At 42.0% G+C, this 15584-nt stretch overlaps 1 protein-coding gene across 1 annotated transcript in view; it reads right to left on the bottom strand.

Annotated features, from left to right (window-relative positions):
- The window catches only part of LOC139385993 (retinal guanylyl cyclase 2-like), a 32391-nt gene extending 17039 nt beyond the window's left edge, over window positions 1–15352 (bottom strand). The window contains exons 1-12 of the mRNA XM_071131309.1: window positions 14792–15352; window positions 13772–14593; window positions 6819–7120; window positions 6180–6534; window positions 6000–6084; window positions 4601–4697; window positions 4380–4514; window positions 4175–4255; window positions 2092–2268; window positions 1751–1907; window positions 1010–1159; window positions 517–665 (exon numbers count right to left, since the gene is read on the bottom strand). Coding sequence (XP_070987410.1) covers window positions 517–665; window positions 1010–1159; window positions 1751–1907; window positions 2092–2268; window positions 4175–4255; window positions 4380–4514; window positions 4601–4697; window positions 6000–6084; window positions 6180–6534; window positions 6819–7120; window positions 13772–14516 — 2433 coding nt within the window. The 5' untranslated portion in view covers window positions 14517–14593; window positions 14792–15352. The remainder of the gene's footprint in view (window positions 1–516; window positions 666–1009; window positions 1160–1750; window positions 1908–2091; window positions 2269–4174; window positions 4256–4379; window positions 4515–4600; window positions 4698–5999; window positions 6085–6179; window positions 6535–6818; window positions 7121–13771; window positions 14594–14791) is intronic.
- Between the last annotated feature and the right edge of the window lie 232 nt (window positions 15353–15584).

Below are 15584 nucleotides of genomic sequence, written 5' to 3'. Positions count from 1 at the left end.
AGAAATCCTGGATGGAGGATTCCGTATTTCCTGCTTACTCCCTCCTGATTCAGTGAATCCTCAAACCGGAATCTCAGGAAGACAAGGGAATTTATTGAAAGTTATTTTAATTTTGCCTTCCCTATTCCAGACTCATGTGTGTTTGACAAGAGCTGATAATCAGCTGATAATGAGATAAGGGAACACGCTGTACCAAAATAAATGAATGATTGGGAATCAACGCAATTGAGCATTATTAGATGACATTCTCAGGACGGGTGAGCCTAGATGGCAATATTTGTTGCTTACTGCATTCATTTTTCCTAAACAGTACATTCTGAACAGTATGTAATACGATTAGTACACAGTATATTGTTTTATTAAGTAGTAGGCAAGACAGATTTCGGACATGGCCAATGAGCGCTGACAGACCAATTTCTGCTGTCCACAGCTCATAATTACCCAGACATATTCCCTGCATTACCCTTCTATGAGACTGGCAGCAGATAACCATGGAGACAGATGAGGGTTTCTGACCTGGTCAAAGATCTCATCGAAGGCTGGTCTGCGGTCAGGCTGTTCGCTCCAGCACTGTTTCATCAGCTGGATACACTCCAGAGGAGCCTGATCTGGGGCCACCGTGGGCCTGCACATGGGAGGAGGCTTCTTCACCTTACGGATGATCTCTGATGGTGAGGGAGAGAGAAAGAGAGGAGAGAGGTTATACTGTACAGCGGCAGCACGGGAGCATAACAACTCATTACACAGTTTATTATCCGCTGGTACTAGACAGCTTGTCAAAGCAAAGCAGAAATTCTGTATGTACAATATGTAGCTACATCATACACTGTAGATAGGGGAATTATTGTGATTTACAACTCTGACATTACTCAATAGATGCCAGTATAACAAGTCAATCAAGTGATGTTGATTCACAGATGACAGAAAAATGACCTCAAGCTAAAACAAAAAAATGCCTCTAAGATCTAAGATTGTATGTTTTTGCTTGTTTTGTATCCCCCAAACCTACCCGCAGGAGTCAGACCCAGCATGCAATATGGAAGTCCTCGGACAACCACCTCTTGGAGTATAATGGCAAAACTATACACATCTCCTTTATAGGTCCCCTTCCGAGAGTTCTCCACGTCTCGGAGGAACTCTGGAGCTGTCCAAAACTGATCTGAGATAGAGGCACAGGGTCACGATATTGGCAAGGTAGTTAAATGCAGCACCTGGGAAGCATATAGAATCTAAATTACATAGATTATACTCACAAACTAGAAATACAAATGAATGTGTGTCAAGTCCATCTTTAAAGGTCCAATGCAGCCATTTTTATCTCGATATCAAATCATTTCTGGGTAACAATTAAGTACCTTACTGTGATTGTTTTCAATTAAAATACTCAAAAACAAACAAAAATAGCTTTTTAGTTAAATGCTATTTCTAAGCAATAATTTTGCTAGGACTGTCATGGAGTGGTCTGAGAGAGGGGCCTAACTGGAAGAGCCTAGTGGGAGGGATGTGTAACCTGCAAACTAACTGCTATTGGCAGAGAGGAGGGCAAACTCTCTTTATTATGATGTCACCAAGCGGTCCAAAACCCCACCCATGCAAAACAATCTGAAATGTAACTATCAATTATTTTCAAACAACTCTAACAAGGCATTAACAAAAAAATGATGTTGTTGACCACACCGCTCCGTTAACGTGATATGGAAGAGTGAACATTTTCAAAAAACAAAAGTGCAGATCTAGGCATAGATGTTACCTTCAGGTGGAACTAGATTTTTGGGGGATTTCTGGGATTCCAGCAGCTCGTTAAAGCCGTAGTCTGTGATCTTGAGGACGAAGCGACCGTCCACCACACAGTTCCGTGACTTCAGCCGACCGTGAGGGAACTCTCGATGGTGCAGATACTTCATACCCTGAGAGGCCAATAAGATCAGAACTGGTAAACCATTGGTGTTACTTATGACAAAGTACCAGAAAAACATTTTAAACGTTTGATCTGCTGGCAGAAACAGTTTTTAGAAGATATTTTTTATCTTATTGGGACAAATTAGACTTGTGGAACTAGTTTTGCAACATGATGTGTCAAACATGTCATACCTTGATTAGATCCAGCAACAAAGAAGACTTGAACATCCATTCCAGCTTGACGTCATCGTTCCTCAGGAGGTCCTGCAGGCTGCCACGGGAACAATGCTCCGTCACCACGGCAAACATGTCACAGTCTGTGAAAAACCCCAGGAACGGATTGATGTTCTCATTTCGCAGATCCTTCATCTGGACACATTCACACAAAATGAAGACCCCAAAGTTAACAAAAACAAACTCACATCCCAGACATGACTCTATACATTGTAAATATGGTATTGGCACTGACCCTGTATTTAACATAATATCTTATTTCTCATGATTTCTTTATTTTTTATACACAGTATATACAGTGCCTTGCGAAAGTATTCGGCCCCCTTGAACTTTGCGACCTATTGCCACATTTCAGGCTTCAAACATAAAGATATAAAACTGTATTTTTTGGTGAAGAATCAACAACAAGTGGGACACAATCATAAAGTGGAACGACATTTATTGGATATTTCAAACTTTTTTAACAAATCAAAAACTGAAAAATTGGGCGTGCAAAATTATTCAGCCCCTTTACTTTCAGGGCAGCAAACTCTCTCCAGAAGTTCAGTGAGGATCTCTGAATGATCCAATGTTGACCTAAATGACTAATGATGATAAATACAATCCACCTGTGTGTAATCAAGTCTCTGTATAAATGCACTGCACTGTGATAGTCTCAGAGGTCCGTTAAAAGCGCAGAGAGCATCATGAAGAACAAGGAACACACCAGGCAGGTCCGAGATACTGTTGTGAAGAAGTTTAAAGCCGGATTTGGATACAAAAAGATTTCCCAAGCTTTAAACATCCCAAGGAGCACTGTGCAAGCGATAATATTGAAATGGAAGGAGTATCAGACCATTGCAAATCTACCAAGACCTGGCCGTCCCTCTAAACTTTCAGCTCATACAAGGAGAAACTGATCAGAGATGCAGCCAAGAGGCCCATGATCACTCTGGATGAACTGCAGAGATCTACAGCTGAGGTGGGAGACTCTGTCCATAGGACAACAATCAGTCGTATATTGCACAAATCTGGCCTTTATGGAAGAGTGGCAAGAAGAAAGACATTTCTTAAAGATATCCATAAAAAGTGTTGTTTAAAGTTTGCCACAAGCCACCTGGGAGACACACCAAACATGTGGAAGAAGGTGCTCTGGTCAGATGAAACCAAAATTGAACTTTTTGGCAACAATGCAAAACGTTATGTTTGGCGTAAAAGCAACACAGCTCTTCACCCTGAACACACCATAACCACTGTCAAATATGGTGGTGGCAGCATCATGGTTTGGGCCTGCTTTTCTTCAGCAGGGACAGGGAAGATGGTTAAAATTGATGGAAAGATGGATGGAGCCAAATGCAGGACCATTCTGGAAGAAAACCTGATGGAGTCTGCAAAAGACCTGAGACTGGGACGGAGATTTGTCTTCCAACAAGACAATGATCCAAAACATAAAGCAAAATCTACAATGGAATGGTTCAAAAATAAACATATCCAGTTGTTAGAATGGCCAAGTCAAAGTCCAGACCTGAATCCAATCGAGAATCTGTGGAAAGAACTGAAAACTGCTGTTCACAAATGCTCTCCATCCAACCTCACTGAGCTCGAGCTGTTTTGCAAGGAGGAATGGGAAAAAATGTCAGTCTCTCGATGTGCAAAACTGATAGAGACATACCCCAAGCGACTTACAGCTGTAATCGCAGCAAAAGGTGGCGCTACAAAGTATTAACTTAAGGGGGCTGAATAATTTTGCACGCCCAATTTTTCAGTTTTTGATTTGTTAAAAAAGTTTGAAATATCCAATAAATGTCGTTCCACTTCATGATTGTGTCCCACTTGTTGTTGATTCTTCACAAAAAAATACAGTTTTATATCATTATGTTTGAAGCCTGAAATGTGGCAAAAGGTTGCAAAGTTCAAGGGGGCCGAATACTTTCGCAAGGCACTGTATTTATTTTTGATTTGTATACTATTTTAGATATTGATTACTGCACTGTTGAGTAGAGCTCGCAAGCAATTCACTGTACTTGTGCTTGAACTTACTGTTGTTATGTTTTGGTTTTACCTTTGTAAAGATCTTGGTGGTGCTCTGCTTGACTTCCTTGAAATGGCCTTCTTCAAACTTTTTCAGCCACACCCAGTCGCCCTTTGAAGCCATGAAAGAAAATGTGGTTTTATTCTGGCTCCATTCTCTACAAGTCACATTGAAATATTTTAGGATAGGGATGAAAAGTCGACTTGTGGTTCAACGGTCAACGTCGTCAACCTACCTCATAGACAGCTACATTTGTGGTGTCATGTGTTGCGGTAGTGATGCTGTTCACAGAGTGGTGCAGGTCTCCTGAATGCATACCGTTGTTGTCTATTGCACTTTTAGATTCACTCAGGTCCTCTAGAGTGATTTTCTATGAGGCATAAAATAGATGACTGAACATACAGTATATCAGAAAGAAGTCATGTTGTAGAGAATCACATGGGAAAATATATTTACCCTCTTGCTAAGTTGAGGGTTGATGAACGTGAGGTCCTCTAGAGTCAGTAGGATCCGATTGGGCCCCTTCACCAACTGGATCTGCTGGATTCTCCTCCTACCAGCCAATCAGAGAGCATGTCAGCCATGGTAACAGCAAAGCAATTGCAACTATCTCTGTCTAGGTTTTTAGTCTATGTATCTAAACAGCAGAGGTGGGACCAAGTCATTGTTTTACAAGTCACAAGTACGTCGCAAGTCTTAGCACTCTAGTCCCAAGTCAAGACCGACAAGTCTCAAGTCAAGTCTCAAATCCTAAACTTTGAGTTTAGAGTCCTAAACAAGTCATAATGTGCTCTTCACCAAGTGTAATACCACTTCATATTTTTAACAAGAGTAATAGTTAGTATATTACATTGACACAAATCATGAATGCTTTTTAAAAATATGTATATTTATTACTTTCCAAATAAACTTTATATTTCCACGGAAATGCATGGTTAACCATGAGAAAGACTATTGAGGATCGCTATGGGGCGCAATCGGGCGATGTAGGCTTGTACACAATCGCCCAACCTTAACAAACAAACAAACAAACAAACAAACACACACACACACACACACACACACACACACATCCTCTCTGTGTGTGGTTACAGTAGGCTAACCTATGTCAATGGTTTTAGGAACAGCAGTAACATCAGGCAGGATTTAGGCTACCAACTGCCGAGCCAGTTGTAGCTCAATCTTGGGTGTAATGTTCACGTTCCCGCACTGACTGACTGTGTGGAGGCTCATTGATGTAACGTTATGTTAGCCTACATGCTACACTAGCAAATATATAAATGATATAGCTGTCTGCTATATTAGCCATGACTTACCGTTTTTTGTGCAGCTTCAAATGTTGAACGAAGTTGGAAGTTGTTGCGCCTCCGTCTGTAATTTTCTTCCGGCATGTTTTGCAAGTTTCAATCCGTTTTTTATCGATACAGCGTAGTCTTTATATCCCAAAATAATAATTTGGGGTATCAATCTTTCCAAGGGCTCCATCTGAATTCACCCGCCGACGTTCCTCTGCACTGCCACGCGCAACTTTTTCTCAGCTGGCCCAATTTGATTGGCTGCTGTCCGATTCAAACTGTAATCTGTTAAATGAAGAGTTGATGCGCTGCACACTTTTTTTTAATAGCATCATTTTTAATATCTGGGCTTGGGGAGGATATCAAATCAGGTCGAGTCAAAAGGCCCAAGTCCAAGTTAAGTCACGAGTCATTGGTTTTAAGTCAAAGTCGAGTTGCAAGTCATCATATTTGTGACTTGAGTCTGACTCGAGTCCAAGTCATGTGATTCGAGTCCACACCTCTGCTAAACAGCATACAAATACAGTAAGAAACATGAACAGGACAGTGAGAAGAGTTACCTTACGAACAGACTTAGACCAAGTCCTCCCACGATCAGAATGAAGATGATCACAACCACCACTATGACGTAGGTTATCTCCACACCTGAGACACAGGTAAGACATGGAGACTAAATACATAGTTTGGTTGTGTGATGGAAGAAGGAAAGACACAAACTAACAGGCAAACAGGTTCTCTACCTCCAGTGCAGATAATGTTTGGTTCAAACCAACAGCTGGAGTCTGAGGGGGGAGGGGAACCCCCAGGGAAATGAATGGATTTGCCTGCGAAGCGGACCATGTCAGCGCTCAGGTCCACCAGATAGGAGCGGTACAGCTGACCCTCCCATCCGTCGGAGTCCAGGATGACATAGTTGGTCTGGCTCTCCCCTTCAGTGTCTATCTGGATCTTCTGGTTGAAGCCAGAGAACGTCATGTTCCTGGTGAAATAAGCTAGGTTGGTCCCGGAGAGCCACTGGCCAGCTCTCCTGGCATTGTGCATGGCTTTGGCAAGGAGGTAAATACCATTGTAGATGGTTCCAAACAGGGGGTTGACCTGGAATGCAAGGCCATTGATAAATCGTTTATTTGGTTAAAATGATTAGCTTTTCTCAAACTGAGAGTGATACACTGATCTAAAACTCACCCCCAAAACAGTTATATGTCAAATGGCCTGAAGACTATGGTGTTTCTCTACATAACAAATGTTCAATAAATACAATCAATGGCATATTTATAATACTATTGTAATAACAATGTAATAACATAACAATCAATTGAAATTCAGATGGAATCTACTCACATCCCACAATTGAAAATATCAAGAAACACCCTCCTCACCTGCTGTGGGACCAGTGATATGGTGAGTTCCTCAAACCTCTTGGCCATGTTGAACGCCTCGTTGAATGACATCAGATCTGAGGACACAGTGATGGTGAGCACGGCGTCGTAGGCCTGCCGCAGCTTGGTGTTGTTTTGCAGGGGGAAGTATGATGTGTTGGCATAGGGCAGGCTATAGAGGAGGGTGTCGTAGGGGACAAAAACGTAGCGGCCCTTCGTCAGACCCATCTCATGGGCCTTCAGCAGGAAGGCTGTCTGCTGCTCCCCACCAATCAGAGCAGAGTGCATGCACATGATGATCACTGGAACACACAGGACAGAGACAGTGAGGGATCGCCACCTTAAAGGGGCAATCTGCAGTTGCTACATAACATTAGGGACATGAAAATAAATTATATGTACAGTGCCTTGCAAAAGTATTCATCCCCCTTGGCGTTTTTCCTATTTTGTTGCATTACAGCTTGTAATTTAAATGGATTTTTATTTGGGTTTCATGTAATGGACATACACAAAATAGACCAAATTGGTGAAGTGAAATGAAAACATTTACTTGCTTCAAAGAATAAAAAATAACAAAATGGAAAAGTGGTGTGTGCACATGTATGAAGCCCCTAAATAAGATCTAGTACAATAAATTACCTTCAGAAGTCACATAATCAGTTAAATAAAGTCCACCTGTGTGCAATCTAAGTGTCACATGATCTCAGTATAAATACACCTGTTCTGAAAGGCCCAATAGATTGCAACACCACTAAGCAAGAGGCACCACCAAGCAAGTGGCAAAATGAAGACCAAGGAGCTCTCCAAACAGGTCAGGGACAACATTGTGGAGAAGTACAGATCATGGTTGGGTTATAAAAAATATCTGAAACTTTGAACAGCCCAGTGAGCACCATTACATCTGTTATTAAAAAATGTAAAGAATATGGAACCACAACAAACCTGCCAAGAGAGGGCCAACCATGAAAACTCACAGACCAGGCAAGGAGGGCATTAATCAGAGAGGCAGCAAAGAGACCAAAGATAACCCTGAAGGAGCTGCAAAGCTCCACAGCGGAGATTGGAGTATCAGTCCAAAGGACCACTTTACACTCCACAGAGCTGGGCTTTATGGAAGAGTGGCCAGAAAAAAAGCCATTGCTTAAAGAAAAAAATAGGAGACTCCCCAAACATATGGAAGAAGGTACTCTGGTCAGATGAGACTAAGATTTAGCTTTTTGGCCATCAAGGAAAACGCTATGTCTGGCGCAAACCCAACACCTCTCATCACCCCGAGAACATCATCCCCACAGTGAAGCATGGTGGTGGTAGCATCATGCTGTGGGAATGTTTTTCATCGGCAGGGACCAGTCAGGGAGGGCATCAATTCTGAAACTGGTCAGAATTGAAGGAATGATGGATGGCGCTAAATACAGGGAATTTCTTGAGGGAAACCTGTTTCAGTCTTCCAGAGATTTGAGACTGGGATGGAGGTTCACCTTCCAACAGGACAATGGCCACACTTGAGTGGTTTAAGGGGAACATTCAAATGTTTTGAAAGGGCCTAGTCAAAGCCTAGACCTCAATCCAATTGAGAATCTGTGGTATGACTTACATATTGCTGTACACCAGCGGAACCCTTTCAACTTGAAGGAGCTGGAACAGTTTTGCCTTGAAGAATGGGCAAAAATCCAGGTGGGTAGATGTGCCAAACTTATAGAGACGTACCCCAAGAGACTTGCAGCTGTAATTGCTGCAAAAGGTGGCTCTACAAAGTATTGACTTTGTTGGGGTGAATAGTAATGCACGTTCAAGTTGTTTTGTCTTATTTCTTGTTTGTTTCTCAATAAAAAATCATTTGCATCTTCAAAGTAGTAGGCATGTTGTTTAAATCAAATGATACAAACCCCCAAAAAATCTATTTTAATTTGTGGTTGTAAGTCAACAAAATAGGAAAAATGCCAAGGGGGATGAATACTTTCGCAAGCCACTGTACAACTGTTGTACCCCATCAGAACCCAAAATATAAGCTTGTTTTTTCATGCAGACCACCATAGTCCCTGTGCCCCAGAACACTAAGATAACCTGCCTAAATGACTACCGACCCGTAGCACTGTAGCCATGAAGTGCATTGAAAGGCTGGTCATGGCTCACATCAACACCATTATCCCAGAAACCCTAGACCCACTCCATTTTGCATACCGCACCAACAGATCCACAGATGACACAATCGCTATTGCACTCCACACTGCCCTTTCCCACCCGGACAAAAGGAACGCCTACGTGAGAATGGTATTCATTGACTACAGCTAGCGTTCAACACCATAGTGCCCTCAAAGCTCGTCACTAAGCTAAGGACCCTGGGACGAAACATTTCCCTCTGCAACTCGATCCTGGACTTCCTGACGGGCCGCTCCCAAGTGGTAACGGTATGTAACAGCACATCTGCCAAGCAGATTCTCAACACAGGGGCCCATCAGGGGTGCGTGCTCAGTCCCCTCCTGTACTCCCTGTTCACCCATGACTGTATGGTCATGCACAACTCCAACACCAACATTAAGTTTGCCGATGACACAACAGTGGTCTGATCACTGACAACAATGAGACAGCCTATAGGGAGAAGGTCAGAGACCTGGCAGTGTGGTGCCAGGACAACAACCTCTCCCTCAACATGATCAAGATTAAGGAGATGATTGTGGACTACAGGAAAAGGAGGGCCGAGCATGCCCCCACTCTCATCAACGGGGCTGTAGTGGAGCAGGTTGAGAGCTTCAAGTTCCTTGGTGTTCACATCACCAACGAACTGTCATGGTCCAAACACACCAAGACAGTTGTGAAGAGAGCACGACAACACCTATTCCCCCTCAGGAGACTGAAAAGATTTGGCATGGTCCTCAGATCATCAAAAGGTTCTACAGCTGCATCATCGAGAGCATCCTGACGGGTTCATCACTGCCTGGTATGGCAACTGCTCGGCCTCCGACCGCAAGGCACTACAGAGGGTAGTGCGTACGGCCCAGAACACCACCGGGGCCAAGCTTCCTGCAATCCAGGACCTCTATACCAGGCGGTGTCAGAGGAAGGACCTAAAAGTTGCCAAAGACTCCAGCCACCCTACTCATAGACTGTTCTCCCTGCTACGCATGGCAAGCGGTACCGAGGCTTCTTAACAGCTTCTACCCCCAAGCCATAAGACTCCTGAATGGCTAACCATTACGTTGCTGCTAATCTCTGTTTATTATCTATGCATAGTCACTTTACCTCTACCTACATATATGTACATATTACCTCAATTAACCGGTGCCCCGCACATTGACTCTGTATCTGTACCCCCTGTATATAGTCTCGCTACTGTTATTTTATTGTTAGTCTTTAATTATTAGTTATTTTCAATTTTCTTCTTTTTTTTCATTTTTATTTATTTATTGTTTACTTCAGTTTATTTAGTAAATAATTTTTTCTTAAAACTGCATTGTTAGTGAAGGGCTTGTAAGTAAGGTACAGCTGTTTTATTCAACAAATTTGATCTGATTTGTTGTCAGTGGCGACCTGTCATTCATACCTGTTGTTTATTTATTGTCAGTGCTTTACATGTTATTTAATTTGTGTCACATATCAGTTTGAAAACAATGTAAAAACACATTTAATGATTGAAAAAAGCTGCATACAAACATGGTCTCTTTCTTGCTTTATTTAGTAAGGCAGCTCCAAAAAGCAGGTGTTTCAGCCTAGCTCAGTGCTTTCTGTCGTGGAAGGGCAGCCAGCGGAAAATACAGAGCGTTGGCATTGTTAATCTTCTCTAGTTGCGCCGTGATTGGCTCAGGATTCTGTCACTCATGGGGGGACACAACGTCTCTGCAGAATCTACAGGGAGAGCTATCCAGTTCAAGCCAATTTGGGTGCTACCATAGATTTACATTAGAAGTGCCCATCCAGCATGACTTCTGCCACATTGAAAACATCTGAAAACTCGAAACTCTGAAATAAGTGAGTTCAAGACAACTGGGAACTTGGAAAAAAACGAGCTCCGACTGGGAAAATATGCTTTGAACGGACAACCAACTCGGAATTGCAAGTCGGGAACTCTGGTCTCTTTCTAGAGCTCTGACCTGAAGATCACTTACATCATAATTCAACCTTGTTTTTTCAGAGTTCCAGGTGTCTTGAAAGCACCACAAATCCAGAGAATGTCAGACTTTGATAACAAAGTTTGAAGACAAAATTTGCCAACAAGCACAGCACAACAACTCTGAGTTCAAAAATGTCTTGTATGCTGCTGCATAAATTATGTAATATGCCAGGGGGATATTGGGGGATGTTTTTCAGAGGCAGGGACTGGGAGAATAGTCCGGATCGAGGGAAAGATAAACAGAGCAAAGTACAGAGAGATCCTTGATGAAAACCTGCTCCAGAGCGCTCAGGACCTCAGACTGGGGCGAAGGTTCACCTTCCAACAGGACAATGACCCTAAGCACACAGCCAAGACAACACACGAGTGCCTTTGGGACAGGTCTCTGAATGTCATTGAGTGGCCCAACCAGAGCTCAGACTTGAACCCGATCGAACATCTCTGGAGAGACCTGAAAATAGCTGTGTAGCGATGCTCCCCATCCAACCTGACAGAGCTTGAGAGGATCAGCAGCGATAACAGGTGTGCCAAGCTTGTAGCGTCATACCCAAGACTCAAGGCTGTAACTGCTGCCAAAGGTGGTTCAACAAAGTACTGAGTAAAGTGTCTGAATACTTACGTACATGTGATTTGTTTTTTATTTAATAAAATGTGCAAAAAATTCAAAGAAATGTGCTTTGTCATTATTCTGTAGTGTGTAGATTGATGAGAGAAACAAAATATAATCCCTTTTAGAATAAGGCTGTAACATAACAAAATATGGAAAAAGGGGTCTGAATCCTTCCCGAATGCACTGTACTGTATTACACTAATACTAAGTGTCTGTTGTGTAGTAAGCTGTTAGTAACCCATGTGCCTATTTTGGTCCCTTTTCCCCCTCAGAACTTAGCCTACTGTTCTTACTTGGTGGTGCACATGTAGCGGGTAATCTGTTTTTGAGAAATGTAATTGAATACTGTAAGAGCTTTTATTTTTCTGCTTATACGCCCTCTATTTATCCTACAGTTCTGACTTGGTGTACAGAGAGAATAGTGTAAGAACTGCCCATGTTCTGAATTCTGTCGCTGTACATTTCAAAAGTGCTGAACAAAGTTATATCGACTAGTCCATCTTAGCTTACTCATTAATGTCTTAATCGAAATTATGGATTGCCTCTTATGCCCTCATCGTTCCCTTATGCCCTAGTTTGTACATCTCAATTGTTATAGGCCTATTGCTTACATAGGTCTCTCACTAGTACCTTGTTCATCAATTTAGGCAATGTTGGAATGATTTCATTGTTTAGCTTACTTTATGTATTATAATTAGCTCATGTGCTTTTCTTGAGGAGATACTATATAACGTTGTTGGGTCTGTAACCATGTTTGCCAGTGACATTCTCATCGTTCAAATATTTGTTATAAACAGTAACAGAACCATGTAATTCCAGTTGATATTGCAAGGGTTGTTTTGTTTGTACAATATGCTGTGATACAACCTGGTTCAAGATAGTAACACACATTGGGAAACCACACACTGAGTAAAGGAATAACAACATTAATTAATTCCATAAATAAAGTAAACACTCAACAATAATCAGATGAGGCATGAAGGTGAGTAAATTAGGTCTCAACTGCTAAAGACACAACGAAACAACCAAAGGTATGCATGGAGAGAGGAATCTCTTGCTGAACGGGGAAACAGTGGCTTTATGCCACAGCTGAGCTTTCACAGGTGTGCAGCCTCAGCAGTGACAACCCTCCCATCTCACACACCTCTCCTATGCTGCACAAATCAGCTCACACAAACAGCCCACTGAATACCCCTTTCAATACTAGATTGGAGGGAGAGGGGTGGTGTGTGTGTGTGTGTGTGTGTGTGTGTGTGTGTGTGTGTGTGTGTGTGTGTGTGTGTGTGTGTGTGTGTGTGTGCGGTGACTTAAAGCAGAGTAAAGTTAAGACCTCAACATCTTGTTGAATTTATCTGAAATAACATCTGAATTTTTGTTGGTGTCCAACTTGAAAGTGCTGAACAAATAGGCCTAGCTCAGCTTACTCTTATACTTAGAGTTAAGTATTAAAAATATAAGAACAAACATTATGAATTTACTGAACATAAATGTAATAATTTTCGTGTATGGTTCAAAAGTCTAAACTAATTTTTGAGTTTGTTATTATTGAAGGAGAATGTGGTTCTTATCGACTTACACAAATCCACAAGGAGTCAGTCGTAACTACATTTGTTTAAGCAAGTCAGCCATATCGGCTATGGTTTTTAGAAAGGCAGTAAATAATACGTCTCCACTGATAGCCAGGTGTAGCAGTGGTAAGGATTCACTCCATAGTGCTGAAAGGAAAGCTCTGCTGGTGGGACAGCTTTATGTAGGCCAAAACCGTTTTTGGGCACCTTGGTCACCGTTATAATGCAATTAATGTATTGTTTAGTGTTGTGTAGAGGCTTTGCTGGTATGCATAAAAAAGTTTGCCCCACCAAGATTTACATGATAAAATCACCACTGCTTGTTGTACTCCAATGTTTGTAAAAAAAAGTCTCAAAACATGGTTAAAACTATAAAGTTGATATCATGGATGGTTAGTACTTATATCCATTGCTCTTTCTATGAATTTGAGAGTGGTTACAGTTCTCCAGCCCCATCCCTCAGTGATTTGTCATTGTTTCAACTGTGGATTACCCCTTTAAACTGATCAGGCTCAGATTTTCTGTTGCCTAGTTAAATCAAATAAAAATAAAAAGCAGTCTTATGAGGCTTGATAGCATAGCCTGCACTTATTTCACTCGTATCTTTTCAGTAAACAAAACATAATATAACAAAATAGAAGGTAAATATGTTCTTAAAAACACTTGCCTTTGATCTCTCCAGCAGCCTGGATTCTGCTCAGTGTGCTTTCCATCTCCGTCTCGTTCATTCCCGCCGAAGCTACTATGCCAACGGGAAGTCCCTGGCTCCGCAGGGAGTTGGCCACTTTACCGGCGGTGTCTATCCAGATATCCTCATTGGAAGACACGATGCCGATGTTGGCCCAACTGAAATGCTTCAACACGGTGAACAACACCCGTGTAGGTGACGGCAGTGTCCGTGCGAAGGTTGGGTAGCTCTTGATTCGATCCAACTCATAGTTAATACAAGCCCAGGAAAAGATAGCTTTATCCCAGTTTTTGCCCAAAAGTGAGGCTGCGTCACAGTATCCTGGATTCGTGGGTCCGACGAAACCGTCCACCATCTTCTCGTAGTACACAAATGTTGTCAATGCTTTAGACGTTTCACATGCTTCTTGCAGGATCACAAAGTCCAATTTGCTGCCCAAATCTAAACTGAAATCCTCGTTTATTCTGCCCACGGCCAGTTTAGCGGCCAGCGCAGGTAGGGCCTTGGAGTAGACCGGGTCGCAGTTCCAGGGTCCAAGGACCCCAACTTTGAAGATTAAACACTGGACACAGCACGGAAACGTCAAAACCCCGAGCAGGACCCATAGCAGAAAGTTATAGAATGGCAGAGTTGCAAGGCTGTGTCTGCTCTTGAAGATGGGGCCATAGGGATAGTTGGATAAGTCCCATAGCACACCTCTAACATTTAGAGGAATATGTTGCATTATCCTGCTGGAGTATCCGTATTGGTGAGCTGTGATCTGATCCTACATCAAAGCAGTATACACCAAACCAAAAACATCTGCAAAAAAAGATTAGGTTAGCCTATTCATTTTAACATAATTTATAATAAGGGTTAGGCTACTTCAAGGTTTTATAAACTGCATAAAGTTAACACAAAGTAGGCTATGTGAGAGTGAGATCACTGTATTTGATAGCATGTTATCTCAAAGAGACACTCTTGAATAGCATAGCTTTAATCATAATATGTTGCACTTACCATTGCTTTCTTTGGCCTTTTTGAAAGCTGTGAAGTCTGAGGATAGTTTTTTTAACACTCCTGTTTTTTTGCAGTAATCCTCACCTCACCATTCCAGTATTCTCTATATTTTCACTCATGTGAAATGTCATACCGTTGCCCAGTTGAAGCCACAACACCTCATTATCTTTCTGGTCTCTACCATAAAGTGAGGCAGAGGCAGGAGCCTCAGGAGCGCCGTTGTCTGTCAACTTCAGCACCCTGGAGAGATCCTTACATGCTGTTGTTGGCGCTTGAAGAGGCTAGCGCACCTTACACAGGTCTGCTCCACCACACACAAGTAACATTTTTCTCACCTTATAATGTTAGCTCATTAGAATCAAACAGACTAACATTATGTATCCGTGTAAAGTATCCTTCTTGACAAGGAAAGGTTACCTGATGCTCAACAGGTTGCAGAAACGTAGACTACAAAAGCATGCAAAATAAAGCAATATTTTTCTTCAATGTAAAACGTATTTATATTCAATGTCTAATGAATATATATTCTAAATTATAGCAGGCCAAGATCAACCACGCCAATTCAATCAAAGCCCTTTCAAAGTGACCTGTAGGCAAAACGGGTGCTGCACCCGGACCTAATCCATATTCGGTAAGGCACTCTATAAGAGGATTGTCAATGTACGTTGGAGTCTCAGAAACACATAACCATCGCACAACACCTTGTCAAGATTGTAGCCTAGGCCTATATTCTGCAGAAAATCACATTTAAATTTAAATAGAGGGCTCTAAAGAAATATAATTATATGTTTTC

The sequence above is a fragment of the Oncorhynchus clarkii genome, chromosome 27, assembly GCF_045791955.1.
Source record: "Oncorhynchus clarkii lewisi isolate Uvic-CL-2024 chromosome 27, UVic_Ocla_1.0, whole genome shotgun sequence".
NCBI classification, from domain to species: Eukaryota; Metazoa; Chordata; class Actinopteri; order Salmoniformes; family Salmonidae; genus Oncorhynchus; species Oncorhynchus clarkii.
This window is presented reverse-complemented; position numbering and strand designations above follow the sequence as displayed.